The sequence below is a fragment of the Sitodiplosis mosellana genome, unplaced genomic scaffold (assembly GCF_009176505.1).
Source record: "Sitodiplosis mosellana isolate CC-2019 unplaced genomic scaffold, AAFC_SMos_1.0 Smas_scaffold_30, whole genome shotgun sequence".
NCBI lineage: Eukaryota > Metazoa > Arthropoda > Insecta > Diptera > Cecidomyiidae > Sitodiplosis > Sitodiplosis mosellana.
Genome location: NW_022595272.1, coordinates 3,980,751 through 4,002,508, shown reverse-complemented (window position 1 = coordinate 4,002,508; position 21,758 = coordinate 3,980,751). Strand labels below are relative to the sequence as shown.

The 21,758-nt window shown below is 38.4% G+C and overlaps 1 protein-coding gene across 1 annotated transcript in view; it reads right to left on the bottom strand.

Moving 5' to 3' along the window:
* The window catches only part of LOC129569328 (myc protein), a 55,552-nt gene that overhangs the window by 24,394 nt on the left and 9,400 nt on the right, over positions 1-21,758 (bottom strand). The window contains exon 3 of the mRNA XM_055448066.1: positions 16,830-18,011. Within this exon, the coding sequence (XP_055304041.1) occupies positions 16,830-17,862 (1,033 nt within the window). The 5' untranslated portion in view covers positions 17,863-18,011. The remainder of the gene's footprint in view (positions 1-16,829; positions 18,012-21,758) is intronic.

The following is a 21,758-nucleotide window of genomic DNA, read 5'->3' as shown; positions in this document are numbered from 1 at the left end:
GAGAGAGAGAGAGAGAGAGAGAGAGAGAGAGAGAGGGAGAGAGTGAAATAATTCAATTTACGGAATAGTCATAAAAATGGATTCGTTGCATGAATGCGATTTCAATGCTGATTATTTATTAAAGAAATGAATTTATTGCACGTATATGGAGCGTACATATTCGCATTATGCTGGGAATAAATTAAAGCCAAAAAGTTCGGCGATTCCAACTGAAGGGAATGACATTATTATTGGATTCTTGTTATTTTTTTCTTTCTATAAAATAGCAGACACAAAGAAAAGCATCCCATTCAGATGAACGAATGAGCAAGCGACCAATGTATTAAATCAAGTTTTGACCCCAGACTCAACTTTGCCGCTCCAGAATAAAATACACCCAAAATATTGCGCATCATAGCAATTTTCTTCCTTGCGCGCTTGAACACATAACATAGTATGAGATCCGAATGCAGCAGAAAAAAAAACAAACTTGTCTGCGTCTCTATGTGGTGAATGCACCGCTCTTTGTGTTCCTATATCGAATTCGTTTGTCGTTTTCGTTTAGTTTGTTTGCCCAAATCATAAAGAGTGTACGGGAGCGCCTGGATGGAATGCGTACTGAAGAATTCAATTGAGTTGGTCTCGAGACAGCGGAGCAAAGTAGAAGGGTGAATAAATTGGGTTCTAACAGCAGTAGCAGTAGCAGCGAATTACGCATCGGTGCCCATTGTTCATACGATTGTGGATGTGTTGTCGTTACTGCCGCCGCCGCCGTCGTCGTCGTCTATGTCTGTCGCATAAGTTTACGCATTTATTGAGCAGTTCCTGTGTGTATTGCTATGTACTATATGGTAAATGACCTTGAACCTCATGTTATGTACGTCTGTCCGATACACGTGCGGCTCAACGTCATTTAACCATACACAATTTTTTCCATCGCTTTTCCTTTTTCCTGCTCTCTCGCTTATGGCGTTGTATGCTTAGGATACAGTTTCGAGACGTGTTTTCCTAATGCGTGCCTATCACACATATTCAAGTGGCAACGAATGAACAGGAGAAGAAGGAAAAAAAAAACATGACGACGGTGAAGAAAAACCGAAAGCATTCCCCTATTTTCCACACTCTAGGTGTATGTGTGTGTGTGTGTGTGTGTGTGACTGCGTGCGATCAGGATATATTTTATTTACGAGCTGTCGTCTTAATGTGTTTACCATAGGGAGTGGGAGTGGGGATTTGGTGGCCCCAAACCACTGAACAGACGCGCCACACAAAATTCGGGATAGCAACAGTCGCTTTGAAATTTGTTACGCACAAAAACTCGCCGCATCACAACCATTTCGAGAGTTTCACTTGGCGCGCAGATAATTTGCAGACGGAAAATTTATACGCTTTACGATAAGATTTGAAAAATGACAACATTTCCTAATAACATTCGATCGTTCTGTCTCCTCACTTCATTTTTTGTTCTGGTCGTTCTACTCTCTACGATGTGTTTGTGTTCGGCTCATTCGAGGGCCGTTCTGCTATATTTGTCTTGAACTTGTCGTGATCGAATTTCTTTAATTTCAGTGCACGTACTAATTTTCATAAAATTAAGGCGTTTGCAAAGCCGGCCCAACAATATGTCGCGTATCGAATTCAAGATTCGCACACCGAACAAATGAAAAAGCAGTTTTTCTGCACAGTATGTGCTCGTTCGGTCGGTCGGTTGGTCGGTTGACAAGCGTTACGGGTATATGTAGCATTCGCATTGTCCATATTGTGTACAAGAGTCGCTCTATAGTCGAGTGTGAATTTGCTCTTCACTCGCATTCTATTTATGTACAATTTGTCGTAAATCACTTTGGTTGGGCAGGCAGCAGTAACAGCAATTTACATCGACAAAGATGTTGACTCAAGATGACAACGTAGTTTTTTTTTCTCTCTGCTGCTACACGCTACCGTACATTCAAAATGAAAACAATTTACGGGTCGAAAACTTTGACCAGTCTTATCATTATTTTCGCACATATTGTTCATAAAGGATGGGAAAAACATGATTGCAATAAAAGGCTTTTATAGTTTTACTACAATATCTTTGAGTCAGGATCTAGCTGTTGCTACGGTTTATTTTTTTTTTTTTGCCTTATGATGGTGTCATTGCCTTATTGAATGGGCATGTTGTTGAATGGAACTTGAAGTAAGTTGAAATGTTAACAAGCCAAATGCATCTCCAGATTGCGTTGCATCCTTTGTGAGGGTTCACATTTTGATGAAGTCGATCGCTTCGGCTTTTATTGCTCATATTCCATTTGTTAAGATAATGCCGGAGATAATAGAAAATGGAATGAAATTGAATGATATTGTAACTGTCAGTAACAATTGCGTCAAGGTTCGCTTGTCGTTTTCATTGGAAACATCAATTTTATGGCCGATAAAATCGGGGGCATGATTGCAATCAACGAGCCCACCCCATTTGTTATGTGGATTGGTGGTCCAGTGCAAAAATAGCATCTTTGTTGTTCAGAACGAGGAGAACATTAATACTCTCTCACCTTACGTCCGTATTTTTTTATTATATAATTGACGATTGCATGCGTACGACGGATGGCAATCCGTCTAGACTTATGGCCATTCAAACAAAAGTGGCCATTTTTGTAATGACCACATCGATATGCTTCGAATGTGCGCACATCAATTATTTCCCGATCATCTTCTTTTGCTCTCTAACTCTCGCTCAGTCTCTATCTCGTTGCGCTTCTCGTTCCGATTCCTTGAGTGCGAAACGCCATATACAATTATAAAAATCGGCGTTTACATGGGGTTACAAGCACACACCGTTATACACGAGTTTTCTTTCGCTGAATAATACCCATTTCATTTGTTTCGGTTTTGCCAGTTTTTTTTTCATTATTATTATTATTGTTGTTGTTGTTGGGTAAATAATATTCTTAATGATACCGGCAGGCAGGCAGCTAGCTTGCAAAAATTCAATAGGTAAAAAAAAAATAGGAAAGAATTAGCAGCGGCGACCAAAACGAACAAAAAACTCTTGATGCGCAAAACAATTTTCATTTCGTATTGCGTATTGTGTTCGCTTTATCAAAGATGTGCTCGGTGAATTGTTGCCGGTGCGATGATGAGCATAAGCAAGTCAAGACAAAACACACACAAAAAATGTATATGCTATGATTCCGCATGATTTTTCTTTCTCATTTAAGTAGTCACTAAAGCACCAATTAAAAATTATTATTATTATTTTGTGTGCGAAAGCAGTGAACTCGAGTATAACAAATTGGATTGGAGATATATTGGGCTCCGGCTTTATGATGGCTGCAAATTTTTTCTGTTCGTTTTGTATGCCGCTTCTGTTGGGCTGCCCCTAACGAAGCGAGAATTACATTTAGCTTTTTCTCATATGTATGTGAATGTGTTTTGTTTCTGCTTGTGTCAGTCGATGCATTATGAATTTGCGTTTTCGTATGCTTCCATTGATTGCCGACGCTTGGGAACGGAATAAAAATGTTTCTACTTGGCTGACATTTGCTCAATGAATTTGCGCGCGCAAAAGAGTCTCACTCATTGCTATTGTGTATGGAATGCGAAGTGTAATGATATGCCAAAAAAAGATACACCGGCAAAAATGGGAATGAGACGTTTTTTACTCGCTCTCTTTTTCTGTCATTGCTGCTGATCAGGGTATGAGGAAGGACATTAAGATCGAGCTCTCGAATTTAAATCATATCGTTTGCAGTTTTAACCAGCAACGAAAAAAAAGAGCAATAAAAACCGTGGAATATGCTCCTTTTCTCGCTATCGGTAAACAGTGCAAACCGGCAAAAAGCCACCAACCCAAATTGGATACTAAAACATGATAAATTGGCTGGCTGCAAATACTTAATAGCAAAAAACAACCTCGAAATTTAAATAAATTTGCGGAGATTTCGTTTTTTGTATGCTCTGGTTCGATTTTGGTTTGTTTTTTTTTTCTGCTCTGTTGTCAGTAGTGTACAACACTGCTGATGTGCATTTTTCGATCCGAACACCGGCAAAAATGCCGATCTTAATGTCGACGAGTAATGCTACCTTTTTTGCCTTGTTGTCTCGCTGGTGTCTCACTTCGTTTTTTTTTTCTTTTTCACAGTCTCAGTTTTGGCCGTTTTGTTGTGGCCATGAATCAATTCGGGAATCATCCAAAACGATATAAATTACGAAAAACGGTCGACAACGGTTAACCTAATTTCAAAGAATGAAAAAAAAAAAACGCTAACCAAATCGATTACCGGGCCAAGAAAAAACCAAAGAGAATGGAAAACGCGAAAATAAAGTAAATAAATGTATCGGCTTGAGACGCCGTCACAAGAAATTGGATTACAAATGCGACGACACAAGCACACAATGAAATCTGATCACCAGATTCAAATTCGAAACATATTCCACAAGCCAAACTCATTTTCAAAATTGGTTAACACAGAAAATGTGAAGAAAAGACAAGGAGAAAATAAACTGAAGAAGAAGAAAAAAAAAACGTCGCGACAACAACGACAACGGCAGCGGCAACCATCGCATTATTGAAGACAAAAGACCGGCAAAACGAAATGCCGACGAAAGGGATTGCTCGCATTGAAAAAACGGTCAAAATAGGAATGAGACCCAAACCGAACAAGAGAAAAAGAATTTGCCGGCTGCACAAATCATCATAGCGAAAACGAAAACGATATTGGTTTTGTGTGCTAATATGATTTATATTTGAATAATGTGGCCCGAACCGAATTTCATTTTGATTCATTTTGAAAAGAAGGAGCACAGTGAGCGCGTCAAGCACATACAACGAAAAATTCACACACAATAATTTTCGTCGTGTTCGTATTATATATTTCTTTTGTTGAAAATTTAAAATGAAGAGAGAGTGAGAAGAAAAACAACAACAACGCCGGCGAAACGAGCGCAAGGCTTAACCTTGTGAGAATTCACCTAAATAAAAAAAGAGGCTGAAGAGCCTAAACACGACCCAACAACAACAACGATATACGCAATTTTTCCGTGTACCAAGTAAGTGGCAGCGAAAATAATTCACATGAATTCATTTATTTCCAAAATGAGCGAAAACAGCGCCGCGGCAAACGAAAGATTGGGCTTCGCAGCAAAGATTTCGCGAAGAATAGACAACGCAGCTCGCACATTGAGCGAGAAAGAGTCTCTTATGAAAGACAACGAGCGAAGCCGCGTTACGACAAACGAAATTTTTTTCCAGAGATATTCACACAACAACAATGGCAACACAAAGCGTATGAATGCCGGCCGCACTAATAACGCCGCTACTACCAATGTCTGATGACCTTCACTGAGTTTATTACCATCCATTCAACAACAACAAAAATATTCCAAAACACGAAAGCAGCAGAAAAAAAAACCTAAACAAATCCAAACCAGAAACACACTTAGTCAAATGAAAAAAAAAGTTGCGAAAAAAAGCACACGCAAATTGGCATTAGTATTAGAGTTCTATTTCGGTGTGATTTTTTGCGGTCATCTTGAACGAGAATGTTCTTTATTTCTACTTTCGATCGTTTCTCTTTTGTTCTCTTTGCCATCGATCGCTGGAATGCTTTATGTATTAATCAACTGCTTTGATACTTCTTGAGTTAATTTATAAGTTTCTAAATCATCCGAAAATGAAGCATTAATTCCATGAATCTACGGGTTAAGAATCTCAATGGTTTGATTGTTTAGAAACAAAACATATAGCATTTAGCTAGGAAATAGTTTCTTTTTCTTCACATTTAATTTCTGCTATTAGTATGATTGTTACACGTAAATAGATAGGTATGAGTGTGCGTGTGTGCTCAATCCCAACACAAGCGTGGCTTCTTTTCGGCCAAATTCTCGCTTTTGCGTACTAATTTGCAAAAAGACGGCGATGATATAACGCCAACCGAAAATGTTAACGAACTTGTTTAGTACACACGGGCGAAAAGTGATTCTGCCGAAATAAAAAGAAGAAAAAGAATAGAAATAGCTCCGCGCGCAATAGTTTTATGGTCTGTATGAGTGAATGTGTGAGTTGAGTTGTATATTCGAGCATTCATTCTTATTCCATTGTGTACTAAGCGTGTACTTTTATCATCATGTGTGCCAAAGTCAATGCGTAAACACTATAAATAAATAAATACAGAGAGAGAGAGAGGGAGAGAGGGAGAGAAGGAGAGGGATAGTGTGTGTGAGCGAGATGGAAATAGTCGAAGCCTATAACATTTTTTATTGTTATTATTATGGGTACGTGAGTGAGTCTTTTTAAAACAATGTTCACATGCTATGTGTATGGGTATGTGTGTGTGTGTGTTTTTTTTTTTCGTTGCTGGTGCCTCACTCTCACTCTCATTGTTTTGTATACTAGTTTCGCGTAAATGCGTAACAACACGACCACAACTCTTTGCATATATAAAGCAGAAAGAGACATCATAATGAATGCCGGGCTATACATTGAAATATTTTGATGGTTACCAATGGAAAAAAGTCATAAAATCTAGCTCGTTGTCGCTTGCAAAATGTCAATTATTAGCAGTTGCGATGGTGTTTGTCGAATAGGGATTACGATAGATGGATAAGTACTGCTTATCCAAATATTGAACTTATTTTTAGTATGTAAATGTATAACACGTGTCGCCAAGCGATTCATTCAAATTCCCATCGATTTAAGCAGACCATTCCCTTTTATAGTGAGTGCTGTAGGCCTATGCCAACTATGTACACATAGGACTTGTAGTCGCGTTTAGTGTGTGTCATGTTTCAAACTATATTAGTCACAAAGGATTTCGCAATATTTGTAAATGCTATGAATAGGCGCCCGCCTGCCAACAAGAAAAAAAAACGACGCACATTCATTCTTTTTGCTTCATATCAGAATTTGATCAAAGGATGATTAAACATCTTATAGCATTAATCACACTTGAAATTTTGGCGTTTTCTGCGAAGTGGTCGAAACAATTTGTGGTGTTGTCGTCGTCGTCGTCGTCGTCGTCGTCGTCGTTGTTGTTGCTTTTTATTCGAGCATTCACCGAGCTCATAAAAAATAGCACGTTTTATCATTTTCGGATTCCTTTCATGCGAAAGGTCCATTCGGCAGCATTGGCCATGGATAACTATTTGATGTTTTTTGAAAACCCCCGGATGTTTTTATCGGCTTTTCTGCGCTCGATCCATATCATAACCGCTTTCAAAGAATTTGGACATTTTTATGAAATGAAATCAGTTAGCAGAAGTAGTGGTGAATTTGATGATGGATCCAATTTAAAATCGAAATTGATGGTATAGCGCACTGTGGTTCATCGACGAAAAAAAAACCAATCGAGGTAAAACATCAGCCAATGCTTTTATTGAGAAATCGATTCACGTATTTGTGACGCGCATAGAAAATCAAAAAAAAAGGTGAATAAAACCTGAAGACGGCAGCGGTAAACAAAGCCGATAGAAAGAGGAAAGACAGAGAGTATGAGAAAAAGAACGAGCGACTCGTTCAAATAAATGGGGAGACGTGCATTTCTTTAGGCAAAATTTCCTGCGCGCATAAAAGTATAAAATATCGAAACGGACTCAATTCCAGGAAAAAATTCCTTTTCAAGTTTGCAATCAAAACCGGCGCGATATGTATATAATCGGAGCAAAGATAATGATACAAAAAAAAGCATAAGAAATGAGAAGCTAGCAGAGATCGAGAGCGAGCATTAAAACAGAATCGACTGACGAGAAAAGGAGAGATGACGAGACCCAATTAGAATGAAAAGCATGGCATCATCATTATCATCATCGGATTCAAATATTTATCTGCGGCGAGGCATTTATTTCCCTTATTTCACATGCTACCTGCTCTGATTGCATTGATAACAATACCCAAACACAAGCCTGTATTCCATGAAATATCGCGCTCGCGACAAAATCGAATACTTATTCGACGTCGTCATACCACCACCATCCATCCATTATATAAGCACCAAAATGCATGACAAAACCGAAAAAAAAGGAGATCGAGTGGAAAAAAGGTGGATTGTGTGTGAGGTATTTGCACTTTGCACAGCACACACCGGCTGAATTGAAAAAAGTGAAAAGAACGACATGGAATAAATGTTAATAAAATGTTACATAGCATATCGTTAAAATAGCCGCCTATAAGTACGCGTGATGCATTGCTAATAAGTTGATCGAAGGCATATTTTGTGTTATGTTTGTGTATATGTTTTGTTATGTGTCGCTGTCATCCGGCAACCGGGCGAAGGAAACGATTCTAATTTCGCATTTTCACTTGTTAATGTCAATCGAATATATTATAAGTCGGACGGCGTTGGCAGCCAAAGCAAACATCTTAATGTTCTGGTTTTGTATGAAAGTGAGATGCAGTCTTTCCATAGCGACATTAACATGAAGAGGAAATACGGCTCGCAATCAGCGAGAACAGCAGCAACAACAACAATAACAGCAAAAAAAAATGCAAAAAAAAAGAACGGAGAGAGAGAAAACAACATGTAAATAGTTGAGACACTCGAACCATCCATGAAAAATCATTGACTTTGCACCATACATACAACGGCCAAAGAATCGCTGAGCTAGCGAGCATTTTGAATGATTTGCTTTGTATATATGAATGGTTCGAGACGAAGAAATTATCCGGCATATATATGATACGTATACACATGTTGCAATGTGTTTGCTCAACGCTCTCTGTCTCCCATTCTCACTATGCATACACATTATGTATATATATACATATATGTATTCTGCCGACGCCGGTTTCGCGCCAAAAATTTAGCATTACGCTTGCGTTTCAATTCGTGGTAAATTATTCATACACATCTTCATGTTGTATATAAATCCACTTGTGTGTAACCAGCGTCTGCTGTGTATTGTGTGCACACACAATGGAGACCGCGCCTATTGACGTCACATTCACGCATACACGTGCTTCGCTACATATTACGCATCGGCGTATTATTACTCATACACACAGCCATGCCGAAAATTTGGTATATAAAGTAATGGGTTTTTTATGCGGATAGCAAGGAAAGAGAGAGGCAACAACAACAAAAAAAAAGTTCCTCGCATAGCAACAACAACGATGAGATTCGCAACGATGACTAGACAAATGCGCAAAAAGTGGATATATATTATGTTGTATAGTCCACATCGGAAAGATGTTTTCTACCTATTTCGAGTACGCATACAGCTTGTTCATTTGTTTTTTCCTTATTCATTTTGTGCGTAGCTTCGGTATTGCGAGTGAGCGAGTCAGCGGCCATACAATTCTCGGGATGAATCAAATTTAGATCGGTTCAGATATGGATAGAAGACAACTTGTGCTATATTTAACGATTCGAATTAATTGCTCGGCGAGACGAATACAACTTTTTGACAACGATTTTATGAAATGAAATGGCATTGCATCGTTTCTTTGATAGGGTTATTTTTTCCTTCTTTCTTTCGACCATTTACGATTTGTTTTTCTTCCTCTTCTTCTTTTTTACATTTAGTGGGAAATGTATTTCATATTTCACACACAGAGACCGACCCTTTTTTATTTTTATTATTAAGAGCGTTGTTTTTAATTTCTTTGAGCAGCCACAGAATCAAAGTGTACAACATTCCGTACGTACGCACGTTTTTTTTTATTTATTCAATACGTTTGCTCTTTTTATGGTCTTTCTTAATGCTCATGGAACATGTCTCAACATGTTCTTAGATTGTTGCTGCTTTGTTGTTGATGTGCCGATTATGTTTGCCGAAGGTAAGAATCAGACAGACAGAGCGCCGCGTATTTCATGAACGCACACACTTCACCAAATCGTCAAGAATCATAACAATTCATCGAAATTAAATAACAGCAGCCAAACACAAAAGGGATTTATACCGACTTTCTCTGTATCACTCTGCCATAATCACTTTCTTAAGAAACTATTCGTCTCTTCTATTCCTATTTTATGTGATTTCTTAATACATACACAGACACACAGTCGTGTCTTTTAAATCAGTCGTAATGTTTAAGCTTTGGTGAGGGCAGAAATTCTTATCTCCACCTGACAAAGCCGAATGAAACCTCAAAGAAAACGACGAATTACCGATCGTTTTCGAATTTTAAAGGAATAAAAGTGCAATAAAAGCGTCGAATGGGATTTTTATTGAAATTGTCTCTTTTTCGAAATGAAGTGGAAACGATGTTATGCGTCGAATGCGACGACAAAATGGGAAAGAGTGTGTGTGTGCATTCTTAAGAGAAAAACGAAAAGTTATTGTCGTTGTGCAGTAGCAAGAGAATCACTGCCCGTATGTATAAATATACATACATATACGGTAATAGGTGCGCGTACCAGAAGGGAATGGTATGGTGTGACAATAAACATGTTAACGATCTCAAATTTTGTTGAACTTTTCGGCTGACACACGATGAGATGTGAAAAAATGCAGCTTAATGTTTACAGTTATAGAAATTGCGCTCGTTCACTTTAATGGCTAAGTGAAGTCGAGACTTAAATAACAACAACAGAAAAACCACGACGAAAAAGTGTCAAACAAAAGTTTATTCACACACAAAACATTGTGGGCTCTTCTTCTTTTTTCTTTTTTTCCGGTGTTCGTTATGTTCAGACTCTTGCTCATTTAACACGTAGCGAGGTGAGTTCAATTGCATCTCCATGAAAATATGTGCGACGATGAGTATAATTGTGTGTGTGTATGTGTATGTGTATGTGTGAGAGTGTGTGCTGCTGTCGCTCCTGCGACTGTTGAATTGGATGGCGCGAAATGGTCGATGAACAGACAAAGCGAATTGTGAGTGGCATCTCGTAAATGCAGTTTCGATGTTTTATTTTGCGTTGTGCATATATAAATAGAGTACATGCCGGCATCGATCCCTATGTACTTGATTCTCGTAGTTCGCTACAGACACAATTTTATGACGTTTTGTTGCTGCTGCTGCTATATTTTTTACTAGTCGCTTTCTTCTTTGCGCTTATGTACAATATATTCATTGTGCAGCAGAGTCATTATCATGTCTTTGTGAATTGGTGGCCGATGTGTGATTGTGTGTCCTGGCAATGCGGAAAATGCACTTATACATTAAAAAAAAATGCCATCAAATGAAGTCTTCTCTTCGTTCTCCTTCTCCCGGCAACTTGGATCGATGAAGAGGAAGGAAAATTCGACCATACATGACACGCCAACAGTAGTTGCAACAACCACCAATCCAATGCAAAAAAAATACGTACGCTGAGGCGCACACAAAAAGCACAGCATAAATGACTGTCTATACGACAGGATACTTTTCTGGAATGTACTCACACGAACCATTTAATTTATCTGTTCTCGCCGGCCGCTTTTTCAAACGATAACCCAAAAGGAATTGCCAATGTTCCATTTCGAGTGTGTGTTCGACCGCGCGCGCTCATTCTCTCTCTCTCTCTCTCTCTCTCTCTCTCTCTCTCTTTCCGTTTTTCTATCTCTCGCATTCTCATTCTCTCTCTCAGTGGAAATGGAAACGTCGACGTCGACGACGATTTCAATCGATCGAGTTACGTAATGTGTGGCTGAGTATATTATGCGGAAAACACCAAAAGTGCACATTTATGAAAGTTGAAGAGAAAAAAAAACACATCCATTGCCATTAAGTGGCAAAGTTGGAAGCACCGAAGTTGTGTCTGGCGACGACGATGATGGCGGCAGGCGGCCAGAACGTGTCCAAATGATGGAATGCTCATGCAAGCGGCCGCTGTCAAGATTCTTTTGTTAGCAAATTCGGTCATGGTGTGCACATTTCCACTAATTGCATGTATCTTCCCCCTATCCTCATTAGCGTGCCCATTCCATATTCGCGTAATGTATTTTAAATATTTTTTTACATTTCATATCAATCGAAATATGCGATTCGTGAGAATTATATCATTTTTTTCTTCTTGATTCTTCTCCTCGCTTCTTCTGCGCAACTTTTTCCACTTCTGATGTCCCTTTTTCTGCCCAGTCGTTCGGACTTTGGAAAAAGTTTCATGTGAAATGGCCATTTGTTGTGTGAAGCATGGTAGACCGGCACCCAGTCATCCCGTATTTATGGCACACAGTGAAGTGCAATAGAATAAATATCAATATCTGTATTAAATTGCAACAATGGTTTTTCAGCATTCGATTAATGCTGGCTGTAAGTGCGTGTTTGTCTGTCGGCATTGTGATTCCTGTATATTGTGCTGCGGCCAAACTTGGCTGACTATGTGTGTGTGCGTGTGTGCGCATATGTGTCTCGAATAATTGTGATTTCATTTCATCAAACAACCATAAAACTTGATTCCAACTTTTACGCCACACAAAAGATGAAGGCGGGAACAGAGACAGAAACATGAAAAAGCACAAGAATCAAGAACGGTAACCGCAAAAGAAAAGTTGGAGCCAATATATATTAACTAGATATTATATAGTAGACTCTTAATTTTCATGTTTTTTTCTGCTGCTGCTTGTTCGTTCGTGTTTGATTTCTCGATACACGCATTCACTGTAGCCTGTCTATGCTCATCTATGCAGAACATTTCACATGCAATCTTTTTCCACACACAGACACACATATATACGTTGATATAAATTCATCAGGCAATGTTCTAATTCATGTGGTTTCTCATTTCTTCAGTACATTATTTTCTAAATACATAATTATACGAATAATATGAACAGAACAAACGTTCTGTTGAACATATTTTACGCAGAATTATTCGATTTAAATGGTTTTTCCGTTTTCTCATCTCTCTCCGCATATCACGTCGCTCTGTTTGGGTATCGAGCTTTTTTTTTTCTTCTAAAACATTAATATATTCGAATGTCGCACGCGCGATGAACACACATTTATAATTTTTATCTATCATTTGATGTGATATAATTGAGCGAAAGGGGAGAATCATCAAGTTCCGAAGATTGGAAGGAAGAGATGCGGAAAAGTTTATATGAATTTAATGAATGAAATTGTCCTCGGATCACACAGATGTATCTCATCACATTATTGCGGTTGCAGGGAGGAAAGCTTTTCCATTGTTGCATTTCTAGCAACGACATGAAAAAAACGACAACAAATTGAAAGAAGAAGAATGTTTATAATTAAATAAAAAAAAATGGAGAAATTAACGAATGAAGCACACATGCATCTCCATTGGAACACTCCGGCTGTTTGCAATGCATTAGATGATTTCATTATGAACCGCAACAACAGAATAACAACATTCGAAGAAACAGATAATTGAAATCCATATTGAAGAAGAGGTAATCAACGTATATTACGCATTAAAATAAACTTTTTACACGCAGCAACATTGTGTATCCATCGTGTCGATAGCAAGGAAAAGATCGAACACTTTTCTTACGTTCATACAGTTGTAACCAGAGCGACTTTTACAACAACAAAAAAAACAGTATGTGTGTATATAATTATCGCACGACAACCGCGACATCAGCTACATCAGCCTCGGTAACGATAAATCGCTTTCTTCCATTTTTCCTCATCTTTCTTTCTTTTCATCATCAGACGAAATTGTCAACCGATTGCTTTTTCGTTCACATTTCTCCCTAATATTTTTTCATTAAAGAAAAATGAAAGGAAAAAAAAACGCGAGAATCAAATAGAAGACTCTACGCTCTTGTCTTTTGCCTTTGATATTTTTAGATCGCCGTTGTCGATGTTTATAATGCAACCGGGAACTAAGACCGCTTCAAGCTTCAATACACCGAATCATGTGCGAGTGTATTAGTTTGTCTCTCGAAAATAAATGGCAAAAAGATGGTCTGGCATAGCGTTTCATATATATTTACATATGTGTGTATACCTATACACTTAAAAATCCGAGGCAACAGAAAATATGTATGAAATGTAAGTGATCCAGATCGTTGGACGCTCAAGTTGACTAATATGAAATTAAAGATCTCCTACACATAAATTGCATCATTCTTCTTGTGCACGGCATTTTCTGTTCCATATGGAACCATATATTTTGTTGTTGCGGCTGTTGCTTCGGAGATCGGTGACATGTCTATTCCATATGCTTAAAAAGTGATCGGACTTTGAAATCGTAATTGAACCGTGTATTATATGAAAATTTATGATTCCATACGTATGTTTTGATTTTTTCTTCTTCTTCTGCTTCGTTTTTAACCGACCAAATACAGTGATTTCACTTCCATATGGAACGACAAACGACTAGAACACACTGAATATGAAAACGCAAGCAAGCGATTCGTGTGTATTGGCGCTGAGGGCAGATTGACAATATATCGGCGCGAAGTGAACGAAAGGCTTAGCAACCAATACACGCTGTTCAACCAAATGGAAAACTTGTATTTGTTCGGTGTAATAATGGATGGAGAAGAAATATGAGAAAATAATAGATAGTAAATGTAATTCGGAACCTATTTTCGGCGTTGGCACAAGGTAAAAATGGATTTTAAGAATGAAACCTTATTTCACATTAGTTGTTGTGTGTATGTGTGCTGAGTACTTGAGTAATAGCAACCATTTATTTTCGTATTTTATCTGTCTATGAACTCTATGGTTTCGCTTGCATGATAATGTGTATTCACAGAGAGTGAGAGAGCGAAATATGAAATAGCACAAAACTAAATTTGTTTCAACAGCTTGAACCCTTTTTTCCCTGATAACCATTTACTGCACACGAACCAGAAAGTGGATGGAATTTCGTGACATTTGTATACGCTCGCGTAATGAATAGTAATCAATTTTTTAGCCTCCACACCAAACGTTGAGAAAAAAACTGCGGGGGTAGTAAAAAAGAGCCACACTTAAGTCAATAGACGCCAAAGCAACAATAAAAATAACAATACGGAACTTCATCAAGGGATGTTTTATTGAGTAGGTGCAAGGCCCTTTGATTCGCTTTCTGTTGCTTTGTTGCTCCATGTATGCATTAGCGTTAAGCAATATTGGGCACTTTTTTCCGTGTGCCTCCACTGTCTTTATGGAAACACTCATTGTTTTGGCTGTTGCACATGCGCCGTGCCATGCTTACACAAATGGCGGGAACCGTTTTTTTTCCACTTTTTTTCTTCCCGTTGATATGATTTGAAGCAAGCAATCGATGCATATCAAACAATGAATTTGACTCGAAACGAGAGCTTTCATGTTATCAACATGCTTTGCTGAAATAAATGCACGCCAAAGCCATAGAATGTGTAGCGGTTTTTGTGTTTATGTTGCACGCACAGTGTGTGAGACTACAGAGGAGAAGTGAAGAGAACCGAAAGGAAAATGGCACGTGTGCTCAATAAAATGTAAACGCAAAGCTTCAACGTATCTTAGTCATGGGCTGTGTTGTATACACACTGTTGCGTTGCGCTCTAGAATTTCATCTCACACTTTTTGCCGCTGTCTTTATGTATCTTAATTCTTTCGATCGTTTTTACAAAAAACCAGAAATTAGGAGACGACCAAAATAAAACGACGATAATTCAATTTGACGGCAGCAGATTGAACATAATCTTCAGATTTTTTTTTTTCTCACTTCAAATGCCTCTTCTGCTCCCGTTCAAGGTGCTGACGATTATTGCTGTCGAGATTTATCGGATCTCTCTCACTAGGCATATAGTTTTGTGTCCATATGTGTGAACGCACATCGAACAAAGCAAACAAGTCAATCAAGAGTTTGCGTTTTTCTATTTGGATTCGCTACGGATTTTCTTTGCTTATTACGTACAATTCGAATGGTTTCCTTTTTTGCGAGCCTGTACGATTTATTTGTACATTTTACTTTTCACGATCGATCGAGAGCTGTCTATTTCAGATTGGGAAGATGACAGCTTATCAGTATGAATACCATCATTCCACTCTTGATTGACCGTAAAAAAAAACTGTGCCGAAACCCATTCTGAAATCTATTTCCGCATTTGTGACGACGACGACGACGACGATGACGATCGTCTAGCAGCCTTTTTCTGTAGAATCACACACGCCACGGAACGAGTGAAAAAAAAAACTGAAAGTTATGCATGCATTTTAATTTAAATTTTATATCACGCCCACCAAAACAGCTAATATCTTTCGCTTCGGTTTTTTTTTTCACATAGCAACTATACGTATAATATAGCACATACATTTCCTACCGAAACCTTAATCCAAACAAAAGAAATAAATTCTGTTTCTGTAAAAAAAAATTATATTTTTGGTTTCTAATCGCATGGTATTTTCAGACTTGTGCGTTTGCCTAATTTAAAATTATTGTCCCCACACAAAAAAATGTCGGTTTTGGCTGGAATCTATTCGAACACCAAACAAATAAAAATTCTATCATGGATGCGTAACATTATGCGTTCGCACAAGTAATTTGAAGCAAACGTGACAAAAATAGCTGACTTGGTGTGCGTGTACGTATAATGAATTCGTGTTGGCTTGTTTTATGGTACTCATTGATGAATGAGAGAAGAAATGGTAAAAATGCCTCTCTCGTTGGATTTGATCACTTTGTTAACAGACAGAATGACTGCTCGTTGACAACACGGCATACACACGGTGTGTGTGCGAATGACTTAATTGCGGGCAAAGAGCATTTGGAAATGTGAAAGTAATAAAGGGAAGAAAACTCCAAATTGAAATTAAAAACCATTGAAAGTCAGCTGAGACTATAAAATGTGAGCGTTGATTCTATTCGCATGGGAAATAAATCTTATTGATGCACCATTTCTATCCACAACCAAATTATTTTCTACTCCATGTCATGCACATACGCATTTTCACGTACGCCGCATCAAAAATATTGTAATTAAATTTTAAAATCTTCTGGATTTTATTATAAACTTAAATGACATGTAAGATTTAAAGAATGGAAACAAATGCAAATGGTTCAACCTACCTGAATCAGATGGTGTCTGTACGCCCAATCCGATGACATCAACTCGGCTTTTACTTCTCGTGTAGCTGTGGTCACTGTGCATGCTTTGTGCGATGTCGTAGGCTGTGATTGTGTTTTTAACCGATGCTGGATTTTGTGTTGGTATCGTAACCATTGTATTGCTCACGTTAAAACTATCGTTGGTAGCATCACTTTCTTCGGCTTCCTCGTCATCCTCCGATTCAAAGTCGGACATACATTTGATGTCATTGATTATTTCATTTAAATCATCTGAATCGGCACCAATGCTTGACATATAACCGGTGACTTTTGGTGCACGATTGCTGCTGGTGTCCTCCAAGTGTTCTTTCAAAATGTTTATAATTTCGGTCGGTGATTCATCGATTAAACTCATTTTATTCGAACCAACGGTGCATGCTTGAACCAAATCAATGTTATGCTTAAACTCGGGTGGATCATCGTCTAAGCTCAATGGAGTGTCTGGGCGTGCAATGAAATCACGATCGTTGAGGAAGTCATTGGTTGTAATATTTGGTACACGAATCGCTGTCGGTTTCACATGTTTCAATCGAAGCAATGATTGACCAGCCGGAATATTTTGTTGCTTCTTCTGTTGAACATTGAGTTTTTGTGTTTGCAATAGCGATGCGGTGTTGTTTTGTTGCTGCTGCGGTTGCTGTTGTTGTTTTTGCTGCTGTTGTGGCTGTGTCGATTTTGTCTCTTGATTCTGTGTGACTAATTTCTTATTGCAGTTATTTCGGCTGTTTAAGCATTCGTTTGGATGTGTTGTGCAACGGCCCGACCACATGCAATCATGATTACGAATTTGGCTCTGTGGTGACAATGGTTCGAAATCTTCGATACCGAAATCGAATTGATCTGTGTAGAATTCCGACGATGGGAAATTCAATGCATTATAGCTCCAATCCATGTCGGCATCAAAGGCGACCGAGGTGTGATCGGGTATATTCATTTGTATACTGTTTGAGTCAAACATCTCGCTTATCTTTCTAATTCGTTTGTAGCTCAACATAAAATAGATTTAAAAACCACGATGGGTCTGTTCAAAGTTTAAAATATTTATTATTTTTGTTGCTGTGAGATTGTAACACAATCTTTTCTCCTTTACCAATTGGTTGGCTTTCCTTGTCGTTGAAGTTTTTTCGCTGAAGTTGAACCGGTCTAGAAATGAAGCGAAAACGAAAAAAAAAAACGAACGACAACAAAAAAAAAAGATTAAATTGAGTTTCATTTTGTAAGAGGATTGTCAACATTTAGAAAATATTTTCTTGTGATAAAATACGATTTTTTTTTTCGTCGCAATTAAAATTCTGCTTGCAGCGTTTCTTTTATGATACAGTTACCAAGCTAATCAGCAACTTTCGCTTTACGATTAAAGTGATCGATAACAGGCGGTTATTCATTGCATATGCATCGTAAATTATTATTATTTTTGCAGCGCGAGCCCATTTTTTTCTTCTTCTTTCATCTCTCTATTCATGAATGAATGGCATCGCAGAGTGTGCATGTGAGCTCATAATGAGCTCTCTTGTTAGAGCGCAATCCAACTTAAATAAATCGGTTTCTCCCCGTTACTTTATACCTCACTTGCATCGGAAGGTGTAATAATGCGATAGAAGCCAATAATTGATATATAAAATGATCTATTTCTATGTACGGTATAAACGAATAATCAATGAATGACACGGTACCTCTTGGAAAGTGGGGAAATACACGTCGTCGTGGTCGATAATGAAAAAAACACACACACACATACACACTAAACGATGACAACGATGCAAAGTACAAAGATCACATTTGTACGGGTACTCCATAAATGCCGTATGCTTGTTGCTCTAACGAAGCAATGTGCCCATAAAAGGGCGATAAATCATCAATTCATCACCATAAAACCACATCGCGCTCTTGCAATGAGATGCAGACAAATAAAATGAAACGAAACCCTTTAGCCAAAACAAACTCTATGCGAGAGTTGAATGTTTGACGCCTACGCCCGATAAGACTATACTCACGACTCTTAATTAGAATAATGAAATCAATACCTATTTTAAGCGAGGCACAATTGTGAGAGCCGTGCAGTGAGTGCGCTTTGAGTGAAAGGCGTCAATGGCAATAGAAATGAACACATTTATACGGTGATAATCGTTTTGAGAAAGGCAAATGTTTTAATTTAACCAGGCGCAAAAAAAAACGAACAAAATGAACAAACAGAAATAAAGAGTCACACACACAACAAAAACAAATGGTGGCATCGATTCTTGAGTTTTCATTTTGAAATCAACTTGTTATAGTAGTTGGCAACTAAACCGTTGCCGCAACCATTAAAAATTTGATCCGGTGACTTTGATCTCATTAGGTTTGCCATTTTTTTTTATTAATAAAGAATTCCGAATAATGGCTGTACAAAGAGAACGAAGGAAAGGATAGAGTGAAGTGAAGAGAAGAAAAAAAAACCGTCAGTAACAACAACAACATCAAAAAGTCTGGCCAATTTTCGCTTGCATCACATTTTCACACAGTGCAAATCGAATTGGTGCGCCTATTACTGGCTCGCCGACCATTGCCTTTTATTTACTCATTTTACACAATCCATCGATAGCCAATACGATTCGTCACTCTTTCGTCTCGACCGTGTGTGCAGTTCGGTGTGTGTGCGGCTTGCGTTTGGGTTAATGAATTGGAATTGGAATCGAAAAGCTAGCAAAAGACCGACAGTCACACTCACACCCGAATCAGACAGTGAATTAAGGTGGTTGGTGGGGAATGTGCTGTTCGTTCGCTCGCTCGATCGTTTTTTTGTTGTATTTGGTGTGATTGTGCCTAGCGTGCATCAAGATATACATGTGTGGATTTCGACTATGAGGTGCAGTCAATAGGAAACCCACGGATATAGTATAACTGTACCAATATTGTATTTCAGCATGTTGCTGCAAAAAATAATGGAATTTTCCCATACGATATTCAATTGAAGTGAGTGCGATAGCGGGCCAACGCGCGCAAAAATCACACTGGCGGCAACAGCAGCAGCAGCAGCTCTTTAGATCTGACTAAAGACTCTCTGCAGATAGACGAATTGAACGAGTGAAAAAAAATGGGTACAAAGTCATGAATAAGCCAACACATAATCAAATCAACGAACTTGGTGCACTCACTGACTGTCGCATCGCTCAATTTTTTCGTTCCCCTCGGTCGTAACACAGACACGAAGACGGATATCGGATATCACATTTAACCGCAAATGGCACACACAGTGCAGAAACAAATTATATATACGTTTGCATCCAATATTTACACATGCCATTAGTGTTGATCTGTTCGCCTCTCATTCATTTATTTGTTTTTGTTTTTCTTTGCGTGGTGCTGCTGTTGTTGTTATTGCTGCGCTCTCATCATACACATAAAATTGTGCTAAGAAATGGCGCGCGGATTCACCGCATCAATGCTTCTCCGAATTCGAGAGCCGTTTGTAAATATCATTGCGGATCTTGCTTGCATGTGTTGTGTTTCGATCGAGAGCGTATTTACCTCATTCATAGTAAAAAAAAAAAACGAAAACAGCGAGTGATTGACTGTTGCAACCGGCTTTTTTTTCGTTGTTTGCCCGTTCATTCTCTCGCCGCATTGTTTTTCTATATTTTCGTTTCATTCGTTCATCGTTGCCGTGTTGATGGCGCGTATACTATTATTATTATTATTAGTATTTGAGTTCATGATAAAAGCGATGAATCATTATTTTATGACTGACGCCAGCTATGTACAATTCTCAATGGGGCTCAATGAATAGCGACACAATGTATACGAATGGAAGATACGAAGGGAACTGACAACATGTTACCATATGCGAATATGTGTGTTGTTGCCTTCTACTTGTCGGCTTCTGGTGTGCGCGCCGCGCACAGTATCATCGAAGAATTGTGCAAATTCATTTTTTTTTTTTGCTCAATTTTAATAATAAGCATTTTATGTCTCTGTGTATGTGCAGAGCAGTAATGCATTCGAGTATCTTCGATAAACGTAAACGCTTTTCGTTGCTGTTGTTGCTTTTGTTCGATGTGTTGTGAAAAACGAAACTGATTTCGGCATGAAATACATTGTTGGAATTGTGCACACAAAAAAATTATAGTGGCAATAATGTGATGGAGAACAAACTGCGAACGTGATCGCGAGACATGAGCAAAAGGAAATCAAATGATGTGAGCGTGCACTCCAAAGTTTAACAGTGGGCAACGGCGCATTGATGACGCTATACTTGAAGCATTCTTTTTGATAAATAATCTCATTTGCCAGCAAATCACCAAATCTATTTTCCTTCTCCGTAATTGTCGACGGTTTTTTTTTTTCTTCTGAAGCTGTTGCGAAGCTTAAGGCTTTCGGTGGAAAAATTGCACAGCAAAAAATTGGGCTCAATTACATATGCAACACACATGCGGCACACAAATGGAATCGTCATCGTATCTTATTTGCGTTGCTCGTTCGCTTAGCGTTGGCTCCGTTCTTTTTTGTTTTGTTTTTCGCTTTGGATCGGATTTACGGGGAAAAAAACCGATAAGTCATGATTATTAAGTGTGATGTCGTATTTGCAATGATTCAGCTGTGGCGGTCGATATGATTACCTCGTTATTTTTAACATCGTAAATTTAGAACGGAACAAATGGCACTCTCTCAATAGATTCCAACTTGGATACTCTTCAATCGTTCCGATACTCTGATGTGCAATTTTCTATGAATCGTTTTCTAATTTCAAATGTATTTAAGAACGATGACGACGTGTGTTCGTCATGTTAATCCTCGTTCGCCATATGCGCTCATGAATAAAAATAAGAACATTCACTTTCGGTGTCACTGTCCCTTTTTGTCGATCGTGCTTGGCGTGCGTGCACTCATCTTTTGACTAGATCATTATGATTC